The following is a 19,426-nucleotide window of genomic DNA, read 5'->3' as shown; positions in this document are numbered from 1 at the left end:
CCAGTCATGGTTTACAAAAAAAAATATGTCATTACTACGTTATTATATTACGTTAACCTATCTAATTTCAAAATAAATAAAGCACAATAATTTTACAGTTTGAATCACGAAAAACGGTAGAAGTAAAGTTACTAATGTAAAACAAGATTGGATGCATGCACTTCGATCGACAAGCAAATGCAACAGAGGACGTCATCGTCATGTCGTCGGAAGCTTAGCTCCCACCACCGCCACATTCTCTGAGAGCTCCGCGAGGCGCGTATTAAAATATTTATGTTACAACCTAAAATACTTTACCAACCCAGACAAAGCGAAACTATTTCATATACTCCACTACGATTTTACATATACATAAGCCTAGTATTGTGGTCCAAAGAACTAAGATAAAATCTTTCATGCACGGACGCTCCCATTGAAAGTATTGCGCAATAATCTACGCCTGCTTGCCATATTGCGCAATAATCTACGCCTGCTTGCCATATTGAGCAATAATCTACGCCTCCTTACCATATTGCGCAATATCAGGGACGCCCGCTGCAATAGACTGTACAGTTTCATTGTTTTTCTACACGAAGTATATGTTATCCTCAGTTTTGTGTGTATTACCCTTACATCATGGTTTACCAGGGGAAAAGGTAGGCTATGATCAAAAACGCGCTTAGTGTAACCTATCTTACTTCTCTATAGTGGTATGCCTACATTTCAGCCCATTGCTGGCAGTTTATAATTTAAATGTTCTGTTTTCCACTATTAATTCAATAATTATGATGGGCCTAATTTATATTTCCAGTGTCCGTGCCATCTCATATATTATTTGCTAACATTATTAAATGTTCATTTCTTTGTTTTTCTTTCTACAGAATCATCTGAAGGATCTGGGACAAAACCAACATCTAGTGAAATGTCAGACTTACAAACCAAGTTCAATGACTTGAAATGTTATCTTGGCAAACACTATAATGGGGAAAGATACTTTTGGCTAAAATGTTGCTTATTTGATGTTATTCCTAGAGAATACCTCACACGTACTGATTTCATAGCAACTGATCTGTTCAATGTACTCCATGACAACGGTAAAATCAAACCTAATGACGTCACCATCCTTTTTGAGGTTGCCGAATTATCAGGTTTGCAGCTTGCTGTAGGTCTGGTAAAGCAGTATATGGAAGATAACAACGTCAAAGGTACTGGTGACAAGTTATCATCTTACCGGAAACGATTGATTAGGGCGCTGAAAGAAGTTGGACCAGAGGAGTTGAAAGATGTCATTGCTGGTTATGGATTGTCAAGATTTAGATTCCAAAACATGTGGGACGTGGTTTTTTACTTGGAAAGTGAATTACAGCTTAAGGATGAACCATCAAAATTAAATGCGTTTGCAGCTCGTATTGGAATACGAGCAAGGAATATTTTATGTAAGTATTTAATTTTCTATTATAATATTTTATTTCTGTTCTGTATGTGGAAGAAAGAAAGCTATGTATAGGTATCATTAGACTATTATGTTTTATCATCATCATTACTTCATCATAATTATATCTCAGCCGTTGTCATCACTATTCATCATTACCAATCAAAATAAAACTATACTAATGCTAGTATTGTGTTATTGCATTATATAGGCCCTACTGAAGAACCAGTACCAAAGCCAGAGTCAGGGCTAGAGTCAGAGTCAATGTCATTGAGGACGCTTTTTGGTAACAATATTTATTTATATTTATATTAAGTAAAATAACCATATAGATTGTTACTTGCTCGTTTTTTGTATGTACCAATTTATATTGTATCATGTTAATATAAGTACTATTTTTCTACAGAAACAGCGGTATGATGAGCAAGCTAATTCAATTGATATGTTCATAGAGAATATCTCTATGATATGCTGAAGATCTTGTAACACCTTACAATGCTCTACAGAAGGCTGACACCACCATGGAGTTGTTTAATTTATTGAAACAGGCTGGCCATCTTACCGCAACCAACTTTAAAGTTTTTATCGATATCATCAATGTCACCAGTACCAAAGGTGCTCTTGAGGCTAACAAATATCTGAAGAACGCGTTTGATGAATCCGACCATCATGTAACAACTGTTACAACGTACCGACAGAAGCTGATAGATTTCGGCAAAACGCTTTCCCAAGAAGATCTAAAAATGCTCATCAATCTAAACAATGTTTCCAGGAAACAATGTAACAACCAGTGGACTGTGATTCTATATCTTGAACAGAGGGGCATTCTAAGGGAAGATAGGTTGCTGTCATTTATCAGACATTTGAAAGAGAATAAGATGACAGTTGCTGCCGAAAAGTTAGAAAAGACTCGATTTGAAGTATTGCCAAAATAATGGTTGTTAGGGAAATACAGCGATGGTTAATTAAAGTATCAAGTGATTAATTTGTTTGGTTCTTATTTTAATAATTTAATAACCTCTTTAAGATTTGCTCTTTAAAGAGTGGGGATATCTTCTCCACTCCAAATAATATGTTACAGAAATAGAACTGGAAATCACAACAAACACTGCACCATAGTAGTTTTGTATTTACGATTATCTCGTCATTTTTTTTACTCCCTAATGTTAAAGTATGTGTTTTGTATTACTATTCATCAAATTGAAAGTGATTGTTTATATATATATATATTTTTAAAGAAATATTTTATATAAAATATACAGTAGTGAATTATTAGTTTAGTCCATACAGAATTATATATTTTAATAAATTAGAATCTGAATGCTAATTTCCAAATGTTGTTGTAATATTGAGTAAACATGTCAGTTTGAAGAAACCAGGCCTCTTATTTAGGCCTACTGTCGTACTTTGTAATAATCGTCATAGTTTGTAATATTACAAAGTGGCACAGATTTGTTACAAAGTGTTACACGTATTTCTCCCTATATTATAACACACAAACAGGTGAATCAGCAAAAGGAACCTGGGCCTACACAGTACTTCAATTTTCCACGAACCTTTATAGCAAGAATTGATCCAACAGTGCGAGCAGACCCGTCTTTAAAAGTGGAGGGCACAACAACAGAGCATTTTGCGGGGAGGAAAAAAATCCATTGTGATTTTTTAAATTACAATTAAGTGCCGCTGCGCAGAATTCAATAATAGCAAGTTTATCAGCAGTAGGCCTAAATTCAAACTTCGTAAAGGCATGGATTATGGTATAGGTAAAATTATGCATTTTCTGCCTATGCAGATTTTTTCAATTGTGTTTTAGAGAATAAAACAGATTAGTTTGTTTGGTGAATATCTTTACCACTATTGATCTTGTGTTTGCAAAAGGAATCTGTTCCATGTGGAATAAAAAGGCTTTCAGAATGAAGTTATGCACTGAACTGTTAAAAATCGAGATATAGTTTATTTTATTTAAAATGGTCGAAATTTGGTTGTTTTACTTGGTAATTTGTTTTTACTGTATACTAAATCTCTTAACAACACAATATCATACCAGTATAAACTGATTGTAACCATAGTTTATTGTCATAGACATGCATATTAAAAATGTTTACGTCATTCTGCTACCCATGAGAACCCTTAATTTTTTTTCCTTTTAACATGCTTAAAAACCAAATGTTAAAACATTATTAATTGTCATAATAGAATTTTATTATCTAAGCTCACACTTTATGATTAAGTATCTTATAAAACTGTGCTATCAAATAAGTAATGAATAATGACAAACTCCATTGTGTACCTTTACTGCCCCAAATGTCATATTCATAGGAATGCACTGAAAGACACTTTGAAGATATTGACATTTCAGTATTTCTTTCTTCTAAATTAGAAGTTTGTAATCGCAGTGAAAGCACTCTTATAAATCCTTTATAAACAAGTTATTAAATACATATTAAAATTTAAAACACTGTACATAAAATATTTACAATTAAATAAATACAAAATGTTTATAAAATGTTTACCCTAAAATTGTCTATTTTACCTGTTGTCTCATCTTTCTTTTGAAATATGACACTGAGCAAGAATACAGAGAAGATAAAATGACTCCACAATGATTAACAATGTTACAAGTCAATTCTACCAGAAACCTTTAAAATGATATAGCGACCTCTATAGTTCACTTTCCCAGAACTAGACCGAGTTGAAAGTTGGTAACTCTCCTAAAAGTAGGAATGTTCTTATTAAAAGGAGACTTTGTAGAAACTCTCCTATTTTGCGCAATCCAAAGGTTACCGAGATGTTGAAATGGTAACCTTTATTTCAACCACTGTCCTCATCAACACATTGCAGTTAATTCTAATGGACATTGTTAACAATTTGAATATTTAACTTAAAATGCATGAATGAACTTCATCAACATTTATTTACGCCATCTTCCAATTATTTTTATAAATTTTTAAATAAAAGTTAAATTGCCAGAATTTATGTTTAAGGTATCTTTCAAGACATTTAATGCTTTAAAATATGTTTTATTAAAATAAAATATCAGTAGCAATTCACTATGGGTAACAATCAGCCATTTAGGCCTACACTGTTAAATCCATACAAATACATCATCTTATAAATACTGTAAAAATAGCTTTCCACAAAAATATTTTTGTTATTAATTTTGTTTAATGCTTTTGTAAATGGAAACATGTTTTGGTTAATAGTAGTTAAATAAGTTTGTGTATCTCAGCCTTGCAGACAAACTCAAAGTATGTTCATGTCTCTTCTAACGACGATTATAGTGGGAGCCAGCGAGTAAACCTAATTTACGCAACAAAAATCACAGCCCTGACTAGAAATTAATTTCCTCAAATCCACCCTGATCCTAAACTTCAGTAGTATTTCCAAGATGCTGATGGTAATTCTATATAACCTTGAAGGCACCCATTAGTACGACTCACGTCAAGTTTACCACACCGCAAACGGCATATTCACCACAACGTATAGCTTCTGCATGTACCTCAAATACTTACTGGTATAGGCTACATCATCAATGAATGGCAGATATACGAAGACTCTTTTCTCTTGACATGGAAACACAATGTCCTCGCAACAGTATCTGTCAAGTTCGAACTGATCCTACACACTTTTAACGTTATCATTCTAAGCAGCACCAACCATGGAGTCTGTCATCTGTTTCTTGTGTCACTCTCTTCTATCATAACTTCTAAAAGAAAGTTCAAATCATGTTGGTTTCTCTGGCACAGTTCTTAATGGTTCTCGTAGTACATTTCCGATAGATCTCAAATCATCAATATTATCATTCCTTTTCAACTCCAAACTTCTTGGAGTGTGGTGTTCCACAAAGTTTTGTACCTGCTCTTGTTATCTTCATTGCACATTTTCCCTGTCTCATCATTCGTTCACATGAAATCAAATTCCATATGTATGTTGACAACGTCATCCGGTTATCTTCATTTCAACCCATCTAATCAGCTTTCTGTTTTTGATCAACTTTAAAACTGTTTCCACGAAATTGAATCACGGATGAATTTTATTTGTTAAAACTTAGGACTATTTTTTTGTGGAAAATTCAAGATACATTGCGCAAATTGTTTATTTCATTTTTTTTATTTGTGTAATATAAATGTGTGATTGTTATTATGATCTGACTAAATTTTGATGGCTTTTTTGTCACATCGTTTGTTCTCAATGGTAAATTTTTGCAAGGACCAGTTCTTATCTGAATGTAGCTGTCATCAGAATGTCTGCCTAAAAATATCTAAAACATAACTACCGTGAGATGATGGTTACAGTCCTGGAGAAGTATCTTCATCATGCAGAAGCTAGGCTGATTCAATTCAAACTGATTTATAACCGAAGTTGACAGGTGAGAATTTTCAAACCAAAACCAAGAAAATTGTGCTTCAAATTGATGGACAAGAATACAGCGAAATGTGCAGTAGTGCTTGACTTTCTCAGAGCATGCATGGCCAGACGTTTTTAGCAAGTTTTCAACAACAACAAAAACATTGATTTTGATTTATTCATTTTGTTTTCTTTTAATTTCTGCATACTTACTTTTTACGGTGTTTTGTTTTTTGTTTTGGGTACCACGGAAACGTTTACCTGAACTTTCCTGTTCACACATGATAAGGACTCAAGAAAACATTGTGTAATTACTGTAGTCCTTTCCGGGTGACACCAGCTCGATCTAAAACTGGTCTATATACCAACAAGTTTGAAATATTTTCGAATTCGAGAAGTATTTTTTTCTCAATGTTTTTGTATGTGACCATTTCACTGTGTTCCACTGGCTCCAAATTGGGTTCACTGGAGAACAGTGTATTAACATTAGAGATGTTAAAATTCAGTGACTTTATTTCTATTCGGACAATAAGTATTTGGGTCACTGCGCCGCGGGTGCGGTCTGAGGCGAATTTAGTGACACCCCTTGATGGCCGGAAATGGTACTCTCGTACATAACATTCATGATAAATGGCACCTCTAATTGGCCGGAAAAACACTCTCATGCAGCATGCTACGATTGAACAAAACGATCGTACTTTTTTCCTCCTCCTCACGATAACATTTGTTGCCGCCGTATGTTAGATGCGCGTGCTCTGTGTGCGGAACCACCGCCGATTGTTTGATCATTCACTCGGTATTTTGTTTTGCGTTCAAGTTACAAGCCCCCCCAAAAAAGCACAATTTGGGTGAGAAGGCAAATTCAATGCTTATTATAGCCAGGGGCGGACCCAGGGGTGTTTCCCTTGTGGCCCGGGCAACAGCCTTAATTTCATACTAAATGTTGTTTCTGCCACTAAATTAAAATTGAGTTCCATTTCATCGTATACAATATCCATCCGGACCCGGAACTTGATAGGCTTAGTCATAAAGTAGTTACAGAGTTGCAGGGCATTTTATTATTGTTGAATGTTTTGATATTAGCCTAATTGTTAAAACGACCTTCACAACCAAAATATTTCTTTTCATTTTAAATGGAACGCTACAAAAATAATCCTCTGCTTCATCGGAGCATGAATACCTAATAACCAGACAAGAACGTATCTTTGTTACGTTTTACTATCAATCCATTTTCATGTCACGCAATCCATTTTTCAACAATATAGTAGTATAATAATAACATTTTGATTGAATAGTGAGGGATTAGTTACAGTTTGACTTTGAATAAACCATTGGTAATTTACTGAAAATCCAAAATTATTCAATTAAAGAAACGCTCAACACATGAGAAATAGATGTCGGTCGATAAACTTCTGACGACGACTAAAACAACGACAATCAGCTAAATGTTAGTGATTTTATTTCATCTCTGGCTTGTTACATTTTTCATGACACATTACCGGACTTCCCCCTCCTCTCGCAATGAACGACAGTACAGATCTTCCCTATCTAGGCTCGTGTATGTAGCATACTACGTTATTCACAAATTACCCACGCATAGCAGTGTTACTAGAGCCATCACAGATTACCTCTAATGGATCAATCATTCATACATGAATTCAAAAATTCATCGACAAACGAAATATAGCCTATATTCATTCCTTTTAAATATTAAGCATATTGCCAAGGCTAATAATCGATTTGTCCATAATTATTGCGTTTTGCCGGGGGTTTTCCATAATCTAACGCCAATTTTTAGGCCAAATAATAATTGTGCGTATTCTGTATTTCCGATGCGTGTAGTACCCTATTTATCTTCATTTCCGTACGTTCGTAAATATTAGGCCGAATGTCCGTAGTAATTTATAGACGTTCCGAAATTTGAACCGTGTTATACCGGTAGCAGAGCAAAGTTTGCTTCTTTCTGCAAATGTCTTATCATCTTTTCTATGTTTTATTTGGAGTGTGGTTTAAAACAACACTTTTGTAAAGTTTATAGTGGATAAATAAAAATGAATTTTTGGAAATGGTGGTTTTAACATCTGACTTTATTTAGCATTTTTAAATGAATTAAAATTCCAAATTATACAATTTAACCTTTTGCTCAATATATTTATAGCAACAGCTTCATATTTTTTGTATAACTTTTTAAAATTATTAATTGATAATTAATTTACAATAATTGAGTACAGTTATTAGAATGTATTACCGTACCAAAAGTACCTTCATCGGGGACCTCCCCGTGACGTTCGCATTGAACGAAAAAAAAATTATCATGAATTTTACGTGCGAGAGTACCATTTGCGGCCATCTAGGGGTGTCATTTAACAATTTTCTTGCTCAAATACTCAGTGTCTACAGCCCTGGAGTCTTTGGGCAACCCTCTTAAAATAGTCCTGCGACCGCCCCTGATAGCTCTATCTATATTTATTTACAGCAATTTGTTGAGGAAACTAAATATATCAATGTAAATAGGTGGTATTGATACAGTTGAGTAGGCCTACGTATCGGCTGGTGGTCTAGAAAAAAATAATCGAATGCTATAGGTGTGTAAACTACAGTACATGATACCATAGATATTATAGTGTAATATATTAAATTCACTATAATCCACTATACTTCATAGCCACACATACATATTGTAGGTAACCGCAGCGTTCCATTTTTTGATGTACGTCGGAAGGCTAATGCATGCTGACTGCCAGTGATCGAAACAATAGATACGCGGTTGTCTAGCGGTGTCCTTTGTACGATTCGTTCGTGCCCAAGCTCACGTCAATATCATGTTACATCCTGGGACCAAAAATTCGTATTATTTTTCGGCAACCAATTCATTTGTTTAACAATAAGGTATGAGTTATTCACGAACGAGTTAACGAATTTTTCAATTTACAAATAACCTTTTGTATTGTGGGGCACGTATTTGGAGGATTTGCAGAGATGAGGGTGGTGAGGTATTGGGGATGTCGGGGATGGAGGTTCGCAGTCGGTTAAGGGGGGGGGGGGGTGGTTCGCTGTAAAGGGGGGTTCGCCCGAACCATAAAAACCCCCCCTGACTACGGGCCTGAAGAGTAATACCCATAGTTAAAGAATTGAAAGTAAAATAGTGTGATCAAATTGAGTCCAATGGAGCATAGTGTACATAGAAAAGATATTACAATTTAGTGACTTTTCACTGTGCTCCCGCTGGGCCAAATTGGTTCCATTTGAGCAGTTACATATAAGTAGTACTATTTTTATTGTTGAAATGCATAAATGGCGCTCCGTATAATAAGTAGAGAATGCCAGTTGCGTCAGAATGACGTTTTACCCAAAGAATAAAAGGTGTAGGTGTGCCATTTTAAGTGCCATCAAAACGATTAACGCACCCGGAAATGACAACCGAGCTGCTGACGGTTAACAATCTAACCATGAAATCAGAAATTTCGTTTTAAAACTCTTCAATGGTAACTACTGTTACTCAATCTAAATTCCGCAGAACTGCATGAGAGACAGATAGGATAAGGTAAGTACCACATGGAGGAGATCCGTAGAAAAGTGTTTGCATTGTGCAGACACAAAAGTTGTGCAGCCAGTGCTGGTGCTGCTAAGAGATATCTTAGTTTTTAATAGAGATATCTTAGTTTTTAATAGCGATATCTTAGTATTAATAAGAAATTAATTGTTAATAACCACAAAAACTCAGAGGCACACCGCAAAACAAAATTTAAACCATTTGGATTTTAATTTAAAATAAATAGGATCGGCGCTAGTATAATAACCTATATGTTCATCCCAGTATTTTTTCTGCCCGTATGGCGTCCATAGAATTACAACAGGGAGTGTGTGTTATAAGATAGTAGCTTGGCAACAATCGTCTTATAGCTTACGCCGCAAGATGACAAACAGTTGTGACCAGCCAGGCGTAAAAAACAAAAATAACATGGCGTTTCCGGACACCACATGTTAATTAAAAAATCGTAATTTCCCACAAGTTTGTCCCCACCAAGGCTGTAGCCAGAAGTAAAAAACAGACAAGGCCAAATAATAATAATAATAATAGTCTTGTATAGCGTTAACCAAAATCAATTTTCGCGCTACGGTACAACCAAAAGGCTCGAAACCAGGTGGAAATTACGTCATTTCATATGCTATGCGAAAGAAATGGGTTTTCAGCAACTGTTTGAAGTAGTAAGCAATTTTTGTTAAATGAAACACCAACATGGCCAGAAATTGATACTCTCACACTTTCATTGGTAAAATGTAAAAATGACACTGACTCCCATAATTCGTCAGGGGCGGACCTAGCCTTAATTTCATACAAAATGTTGTTTCTGCAACTAAATTAAAATTGAAGTCCTATTTCATTGTATACAATATCTATATAACGTTATAGAAGTCGCAGTCTGGAAGAGAATATCTGTAAATTGGCAGAATGCACCGTAATATTTAACCAGCAGTCACCAATAGGCCTACTATACCACGCACAATCTATCGGCGGTCGATGTATTTTTTTGTAAATAAATTTCTGAGCATGCGCAGAATGAATTTCTGACTGACTAGTTGCTTGTGATTTAATTTAATTTAAGGTGAAATAATAATTCATTTACGTATAGTTTTGTTTTTCTGTGTCATTCCTTTTTCAGTACGTTTGTAATATTAGACTGAAGTTCCATAGTAACAGTGTTATACCAAGAGCAAAGTTTGCTTCTTTCTGCAAATTTCCTATTTTATATTTATTGTACAGTTTATAGTGGATAAATGAAAATTAATTTTTGGAAATTGTGGTTTTAATTAACTGCTGAATAATATAGCATTTAATTCAAAATAATACAATTTAACGTTTTTCTCAATATTTATAGCAGCAGCTTCATATTTATTTGTCTAACTTTCTTTAATCAATAATTGATAATAGTAATTAATTTACGTTGATTGATTATAGTTATTTGAATGTTTTACCGTACCATGAAGTACCTTCATCAGGAATTCCCCCAATTCACATTGAAGCAAAAAATGTTTCCTATTTTTAGTCGCATGTGTTTGGCTACGATCATATTGTTGTTTGCTTGCGTTTTTTCTGTTGTGTATACAAACATACATAATTAAAACATTGAACCTCTAAAAAAGGGCACCTTTAAATTCGGTTGGAGTGGCTGGGGGTGGGGGGAGGTGCGGGGGAGGTGCGGTTATAAAGTAGTTACAGAGTTGCAGGGAATTTTATCATTGTTGAATGTTTTGTTGTTAGCTTAATTGTTAACATTGTTAAAAGAAGTAATGCTGGCGCCAATAGAATTTAACGATCTTCACAACCAAAATATTTCTTTGTAAACAAATTCATTTTAAATGGAACGCTACAAAAATAATCCTCCGCTTAATCAGTGCATGAATATCTAATAACCAGACTAGAACGTATCTTTGTTACGTTTTACTATCAATCAATTTTCATATCACGCAATCCATTTTTCAACAATATAATAGTTGAATAGTGAGGGATTAGTTACAGTGTTGAATTTGAATAAACCATTGTTAGGTCTAACATGGCCGTCGCCGTTTTTCAATTTACTGAAAATCAAAAATGTCAGAACTTGCTGTTATAATAAAAACACAATTATTAAATCAAAGAAACGCTCTACTACACATAAAATAGATATGTGATGTCGGTCGATAAACTTCTGACGACGACTAAAACGACGACAATCAGCTACTGTAAATGTATTCGTGATTTTATTTCATCTCTGGCTTGTTACACTATCATTACCGAACTTCCCCCTCCTCTCACAATGAACAACAGTAGATCTTCCTATCTAGGCTTGTGTATGTACTACGTCATTCACATTTACCCACGCATAGTGTTACTAGCGCCATCCTAGATGATTATGATTGGTTGGATGTAGATTTTAATGGAAATTAAACGTGGTACGTTGTCAGTAAATTTCTTTTTTTTTACAAAAGCGGGCGGGGGTGGAGATGGCTGCCCGCCTCACCCCCTAAATCTGGCCCCTAGTAATCACATCATCACACGTATGTTTCCACATCGTCTAAACGTAACATATCGCATGCGCATCATATCTTACTTAGTTGAATCTTTGAAATTTCCAAAAATGCATATTAAAATATTTTAGAGTGAGTAGCCAATCGCATGCCGCTGAAACTAGTCAACCGGATAATCGCATGAACCTAGAATTCTTGGTGTCAAACCATGTGACTTGTACGTGTTTCCCCAGACAAGTAGTATATGTATAAAACACCATATGTGCCAAAATATTTATCTTTTAACTAAGTCAAAACTTTGTCTGGAACCCAGACTAGGTATTGGTAAATGCTGGTTACATGTTACAGTGCAGTCTGCCAATTAGCTACTCCAGATTATTATCTGCAGTGTTGTATGTATATTCCAATGGATTGGTGGTGAAAAAGAAATATGAAAACAAGAGCGAACATTTTGTTGTAGTTTATTGTACAAATATAAAAACACATACGTATCTTATAAGGTAGGCCTAGTGAAATAATACTGGAATGACAAATACAGTATCGTTCGAATATGACAACCCTTAAAATTACTCAAAATTGTTTCTGAAAAAATTTTTGATTTTTTGATTTTGAATTAATACATCCTCCAACCTACTCACGGGTAGTCTAAAACATCATGTAAGCATACAATTGTAAAAAGTCGATATTTTAAAAATTTTATAACTTTTTTTAATCAATAAATAATTGAGCACCTTCAGAAATCCATCACCAGCTTAGCTTTGTGAAAATCATCGCTACAGGAAAAATAATGGTGGCCGGCCATAACATGTAGAGTGCCGTGGGCTCATTCACCTAGTAGTATTGTGTCTGTTAAAATGTATTTTATCGAAAAAATAAAACCGCTTTAAATCGAAATCAAAAATTTCGTTTATTAGCAGTATTACTACATGTAATACACATAACAGCAGTCAAATTTTATAGGGCGTCATTCATTCACCCACTAAATGAGTTTTACATGGCGTTTTCAGTCGATTTCCGGACACCACATGTTAATGATAAAATCCTAATTTCCCATTTTTAGGGATGTAAATGTGTAAAATATAACAAGGAAATTATACTACTGTATAGTATATAATTAAGGGATAAGCGTATAATATATAATTAACAATAATAAATGCAATGGGAATTACTAATAAATACAATATTACAGTTAAATTCATATATTATTTTATTATGATAAGAAAATCTGTTTTAGAATGAGAAAAAGCCGTCCCAACCCAGATTTGAACCCAGCTATCAATAAAGCTATAAACAAAATAGACCATTATTGTAGCCGGACTGGGTAGCGTAGACCTACTCGAGGCCTAGTAAGATTAACTAGAAGGATACAGGTCAACCCGTACCCATGCCAACTCATACCCAAATTTTGGTTTACTTGTACCCACAATTTTGGCTCGCTCGTACCCATCATTGGCTGGCTCGTACACGTACTCATCATGGGCTGGCCCGTACCCATGTTTAATGCTATTAAAAGTATATTTATTTTATGCTAGGAAGGTGCATTTTGAAAAGTTGATGACTGTGTATTCATACTGTAGGCTAGGCTGGCTAGGTCCTTTTTGTGTAAATATATAGCCTACCATATTTTCTTCTCTCCGTATATGTCCGTAGTAAATATTAGGCCGAAGTTGCGTAGTAACAGTGTTATACCAATAGCAGAGAAAATTTTGCTTCTTTCTGCAAATTTCCTATCAATTATCATTATTTTATATTTATTATTTATTGTACTATACAGTTTATAGTGGATAAATGAAAATGAATTTTTGAAATTGTGGTTTTAATTAACTGCTGACTAATATAGCATTTAATTCAAAATAATACAATTTAACGTTTTCCTCAATATTTATAGCAGCAGCTTCATATTTATTTGTCTAACTTTCTTTAATCAATAATTGATAATAGTAATTAATTTACGTTGATTGATTATAGTTATTTGAATGTTTTACCGTACCATGAAGTACCTTCATCGGGAATGCCTTGATTCACATTGAAGCAAAAAATGTTTCCTGTTTTTAGTCGCGTGTGTTTGGCTACGATCATTATTGTTGTTTGCTTGCGTTTTTGTTGTTGTGTATACAAACATACAAACAAATATGTCACATAATTAAAACATTGAACCTCTAAAAAAGGGCACCTTTAAATTAGGTTGGAGTGGGGGGGGGGGGGGGAGGTGCAGTTATAAAGTAGTTACAGAGTTGCAGGGAATTTTATCATTGTTGAATGTTTTGTTGTTAGCTTAATTGTTAACATTGGTAAAAGAAGTAATGCTGGCGCCAACGAAATGAACAACCTTCACAAACAAATTAAACAAAATTCATTTTAAATGGAACGCTACAAAAATAACTATCAATCAATTTTCATATCACGCAATCCATTTTTCAACAGTAAAATAGTTGAATAGTGAGGGATTAGTTACAGTGTTGAATTTGAATAAACCATTGTTAGGCCTAACTTGGCCGTCGCATTTTTCAATTTACTGAATTCCAAAATGTCAGAACTTGCTATTATATACAAACACAATTATTAAATCAAAGAAACGCTCTACTACACATAAAATAGATATGTGATGTCGGTCGATAAACTTCTGACGACGACTAAAACGACGACAATCAGCTACTGTAAATGTATTCGTGATTTTATTTTATCTCTGGCTTGTTGCATTATCATTACCGAACTTCCCCCTCCTCTCACAATGAACAACAGTAGATCTTCCTATCTACAGTAGGCTCGTGTATGTACTACGTCATTCACATTTACCCACAAATAACAGTGTTATGCGTAGCGCCATCCTAGATGATTATGATTGGTTGGATGTAGATTTTAATGGAAATTAAAAGAAATTGATCCGATGGAACTATAAAAACTATAGTTTTAAGTTAATTATTCCTTATTTTTATAAAAATTGCACATGAATACGTAAACGTGGTGCGTTGTCAGTAATTTTCCGGGCGTATCCAGGATTTTGAAGTCGGGGTGGGGAATGGGGGATTGCCAATTTGCCGACAAAATTAGTGTCATTACCTGTACATAAACCTGACTCAATATATGTTCTAGGATTGCATAGTCATGTTGTCTTATAGGGATAACGATGCAAAATTAAAAACATTATCTGTTAGTATGTTGTATTAATATTACAATAAAGAAAGAATTACGAAAATCTGACTTGTAGTTTTCGAAATAAAGGGTCTAAAACATCGCCGAAATGATCATTTTTAGCCACGAAAGAAGTAAAACAATTTGCGGCCTCAGTCGAAAATTCTATTAACTACGCCATTTTTGATTAAAATAATTACATATAATTACGTTTTTTAGTAATTTATTTTATAAATTTTTTTGGGTACTAAGGTCCTATATTTTCATATTTTTACCCGACTAGTGATTCTGAACAGGTTTGTGAGTATAAAACCCACAAACACAGTGTTGTAGAATAGTTGGTAAATACTAAAGTGTACATTCTTCAAAATGTCAGTACATTTTTTACTTCAACGCTGGGTGTTAATACAAGCCTATTGTTTATTTTCAATGTCTAGTATTAACAAGAGTCCATAGGCTGGATGTTAATACAAGCCTATTGTTTATTTTGAATGTCTAGTATTAACAAGAGTCCATAGGCTGGATGTTAATACAAGCCTATTGTTTATTTTGAATGTCTAGTATTAACAAGAGTCCATAGGCTGGGTGTTAATACAAGCCTATTGTTTATTTTTAACGTCTAGTATTAACAAGAGTCCATACAAATTTGAATGTCTAGTACTTTTAGGCGAAAGAATATTTAGTATCTCGTTGTACCATATGACAAATATTGTTAACAATATTTTTTATGTGGTCAATCTAGCAAAAACTGATAATCAGTAACCCAAAAAAAAATTAGCGTTATTGATATGAAAGTTTAAAATTAAAGACAAAATAATATTCATTTATTATAAAGTAAAAACTATTTGAAGCCTTAAAAAATAGCTTAGAGAAGAAAAATAGTTTATCATTTTATCATTTTGCCTTTCATATTTTCTTTTACAGCAATTGACGCAAATATTGGTGGTGAAGACCCAATATGTTTTCAGCTGAGAGGTATGTTTTTAAAATTTTATTTTAAAAAATTCAAATCAAAGAAAGACTAGGCTCCATTTATATACTAACATTAACAAATATATAGGAATATATTATAAAACATATTAAAATTAAATTTCTTATACACTAATTGGCATGAATGTTTGTAAATTACTCTAGTAGCTAGATCAACTTTCGTATGCAATTTGAGGTCCAGAGAATTTAACTTCAGAAATTGGTTTAGGGTGGTCAAACAATCATTTTTGGCTTGTTACACATTTTGAAAATGTGACAAAAGGTCAGGGTGAAAATTTATAAAACCATACACCAATAGGTCTTTCCTTAAATCTCGACAATAGTTTGGTCTCAAAATGGCATTTTAGTTTGGGTTATGGGTCAAAGGTCAGAAATGGCATTTCCGTTTCCATTAAACTGAATATGAATGTATACCTTCTGAACACTTTGAGCCCAGTGGTTGCCGAGATACAAGTACCTATTTGTATTTGCTTGTTTTACAAGTGATATACTAAATAATGCATAAAGATATTCAAACTACGAGATCGATAGTTATAAATGTAATCACGTTGTTTGTGAAGTTATGGTATTTTGATATCTTTTCTAGTGCGCATCTATATATAAATTTACGTAAGGGCAAAATTCAGTAAATCGCGCGTTACTTCTTGAATGTTTACTCGATGGTATGTAAAGTTGGTTCGTACTTTTGGTACTGATTTTAACCATCTGATGTAACCCTGTTTACTAATTAAATTGAGTTAGATAATTAGTTATTGACAATTAAAACGAATTTAGGTTCAACGATTTGCCCCAAATAGGGGTGTTTTCCGATCGTGGTATACACTGTCTAATGGATATTTATCTTGAAAAATACCCGCTCACAATAATACAAGGATGCTTCGCATTTTCCTATCTCCTCCTACGATAATTGTTGCTAATGGCTGAAAACTGTCAATGTCAACTACCGTAATATAAAAAAAGCAATGCTTGGAATGATTGTGTTCACTGTATTAAATGATTATGTCTCTTCCTTTTTTCGAAAGAGAAATCGGAAATCAATCCAGGTGGTCAAATCCTCGTATAGAGATAATCAAAACGTTTTTGCAGAACTAGACCAAATAACCAAAATCTTCACAGAATAGTGTCTGAAGTTGTGAAACATGTGCGCTCTACAGTACAACAAAGAGTTAATCATCTCTTTTAGAATCATTTTAATTATAGCAATGCAAGAATATGCCCTTCTGGTGCACCGGCTAGTATTTGGATAGTCAAAATGTAAAATCATTACATGTACTGTACATGGGTTCAAGATTTATTTATTCACTGAGGTTGGTACTGTATTTACATATTCTGGACGTACTAGTTGAACTATGAACTATGTTCTGATAGCAATGGGGATAAAAAAATATAAAATATAATAATATAGTAATATTTGTTAGACGTTTATCCACCAAAGGCCTCTGTGCAAAAACCAATGGAAACTAATCCGTAAACTTTACAAAGCTACCAAATCTAGACAAAAACCACATAATTGTATTTTGTTTACCAGTTAAGGTGCATAGACTGGCTAGTACATAACTAAGTATTCTCAGTTATCTGAGTACCTAGACAAATAAAAATCAAAATGTTATATTGCCAACGTAAAGAAGCAGATCAAATCAGATAGTTTATTGCCTCAAAATGAATATTACAGGCCTGCAATAATGTTCTGACCAATCTCTTCAAAATGAATTTTGAAAAGTTTTATAAGTTTGGCTTTAACCATTTATTTTATTCAAGGTCAGTGTAACATTTTATGTCTGATTTGATTAATTACAGTATTATAATTATATTGATTAAACTTTACTGATTAAATAATTTGATTACTTGTAAAACCATCGATATCATAGTTTGAACAACTTTGCATTTATTTGGTAACTAATATGCATATTAAAATGTTGACCTTTGACCTTATGTCAACTGATGAAATTGACCTTATAGCAACTGATGAAATTGACCTTATGTCAACTGATGAAATGATGTATTCGCTGTTTTACATTGTGTATGATTAACAGGATAAGAAAACATCAAATTTTTGTTAAATATTAGTTTTTATTTGGTTTTATAGGTACGTTCTATGATTGGTCAATATTGACATTTGACCCTTAATCACAAAGGATTTTTTTTCATAATAATAATTTATTATAACTAGATGGTTCGCTCGCGTACCATCTAGGTCGTGCCCACAGATGGTTCTCGAATACATAGTAATTTCAGCGTTAAAAAATTGGCGACTTCAAATGTACATGCAGGACAATAATACATGTCGTTTACAGGAACGAATAAATAGACACGGTGATTTATGTACTCAACTAAAATTAGCACCCTGGGAATTACTTCCGAAAGAGAAACTTGTCAATTGTTTTGAAACAAACTGAATTTGTGTTTTGTATGCAACATGAGGGTTGAGGGATGAGGAAGAGGATGGGTGCAAAGACGAACAATTTTTAAATATATTCTTTATCCATTTAGTAACGAAATATTAATTGTTTTCATGTTTTACAAATAATATACCACTAAACCATGGCTAAACACAGTAAACATTGCTATTTAATACTTTGTTGAAACTGTCACCGTACAGTCGATTGAAATAGTACAGTACATGTAACGATACATCACTAATACGACGTTTATATTTTTTTGTACAGTAATTACATTATTAATTAATATAAACGTTCAGAAGGAACTGTCAGTAATATTAAGTAAATACCTCTATTCGGGGAAAATCGTAAATTCGCTTTGATCGTCAATAAATAATTATCTAACTTAACTTAATTAGTAGGTCTAATGGTTTTCAATTGTTTCTTAGAGCCAATTCATACTTATGTTGGTTCCTAACCACCAAAGTTGTTCTGCGTTTAGGGCATGTGATCCTTTGTACTGTAGGCCTGTCCTCTACTGGCTTTACAACGCTACTCAGTGAGGGGAGGGTGGTGGTGTGGGTGGTGGTTTAACTGCAATAATAAAGATGATTGTACATAATAGACGGCGACTGGAAAGGCTAGCTCATTATCCGTTTAAAAAAATACCTATATCCAACCTCTGCAGCACAGATTGGATAAAATGGATCGAATTTCTGTTATGACTGTACAGTACTTGCCTTTACGACGCCTGAGGGAATAGACACTTGTGGAACAGAGATTGGAATGTTCCATTTATCGCAGATCAAAACAGTTGTATAAATGTATATTAAATCTGTATCAAAATAGTATTTTTTAAAGAAAATCGGCCTGTCTTCAACATTATGATGCTATACTTGAGCTGTTCAACCGGTTTTCAGCTATTAAAAACAATTATCGTAGGAGGAGATAGGAAAATGGGAAGCATACTCGTATTATTGTGTGCGAGTATTTTTCCATGGACATTCATTAGACAGTGTATACCACGATTGGAAAACACTCCTATTTGGGGCAAATCGTTGAACCTAAATTCGTTTTAATCGTCAATAACTAATTACCTAACTCAATTTAATTAGTAAACAGGGTTACATCAGATGGTTATAATCAGTACCGAAAGTAT

The 19,426-nt window shown here is 33.8% G+C and overlaps 1 protein-coding gene across 1 annotated transcript in view; it reads left to right on the top strand.

Moving 5' to 3' along the window:
- The window catches only part of LOC144854115 (uncharacterized), a 70,687-nt gene that overhangs the window by 7,762 nt on the left and 43,499 nt on the right, over positions 1 to 19,426 (top strand). The window contains exon 13 of the mRNA XM_078712003.1: positions 861 to 1,415. Coding sequence (XP_078568129.1) covers positions 861 to 1,415 — 555 coding nt within the window. The remainder of the gene's footprint in view (positions 1 to 860; positions 1,416 to 19,426) is intronic.

This window comes from Antedon bifida, chromosome 10 (assembly GCF_963402885.1).
Source record: "Antedon bifida chromosome 10, ecAntBifi1.1, whole genome shotgun sequence".
Lineage (NCBI taxonomy): Eukaryota > Metazoa > Echinodermata > Crinoidea > Comatulida > Antedonidae > Antedon > Antedon bifida.
This window is presented reverse-complemented; position numbering and strand designations above follow the sequence as displayed.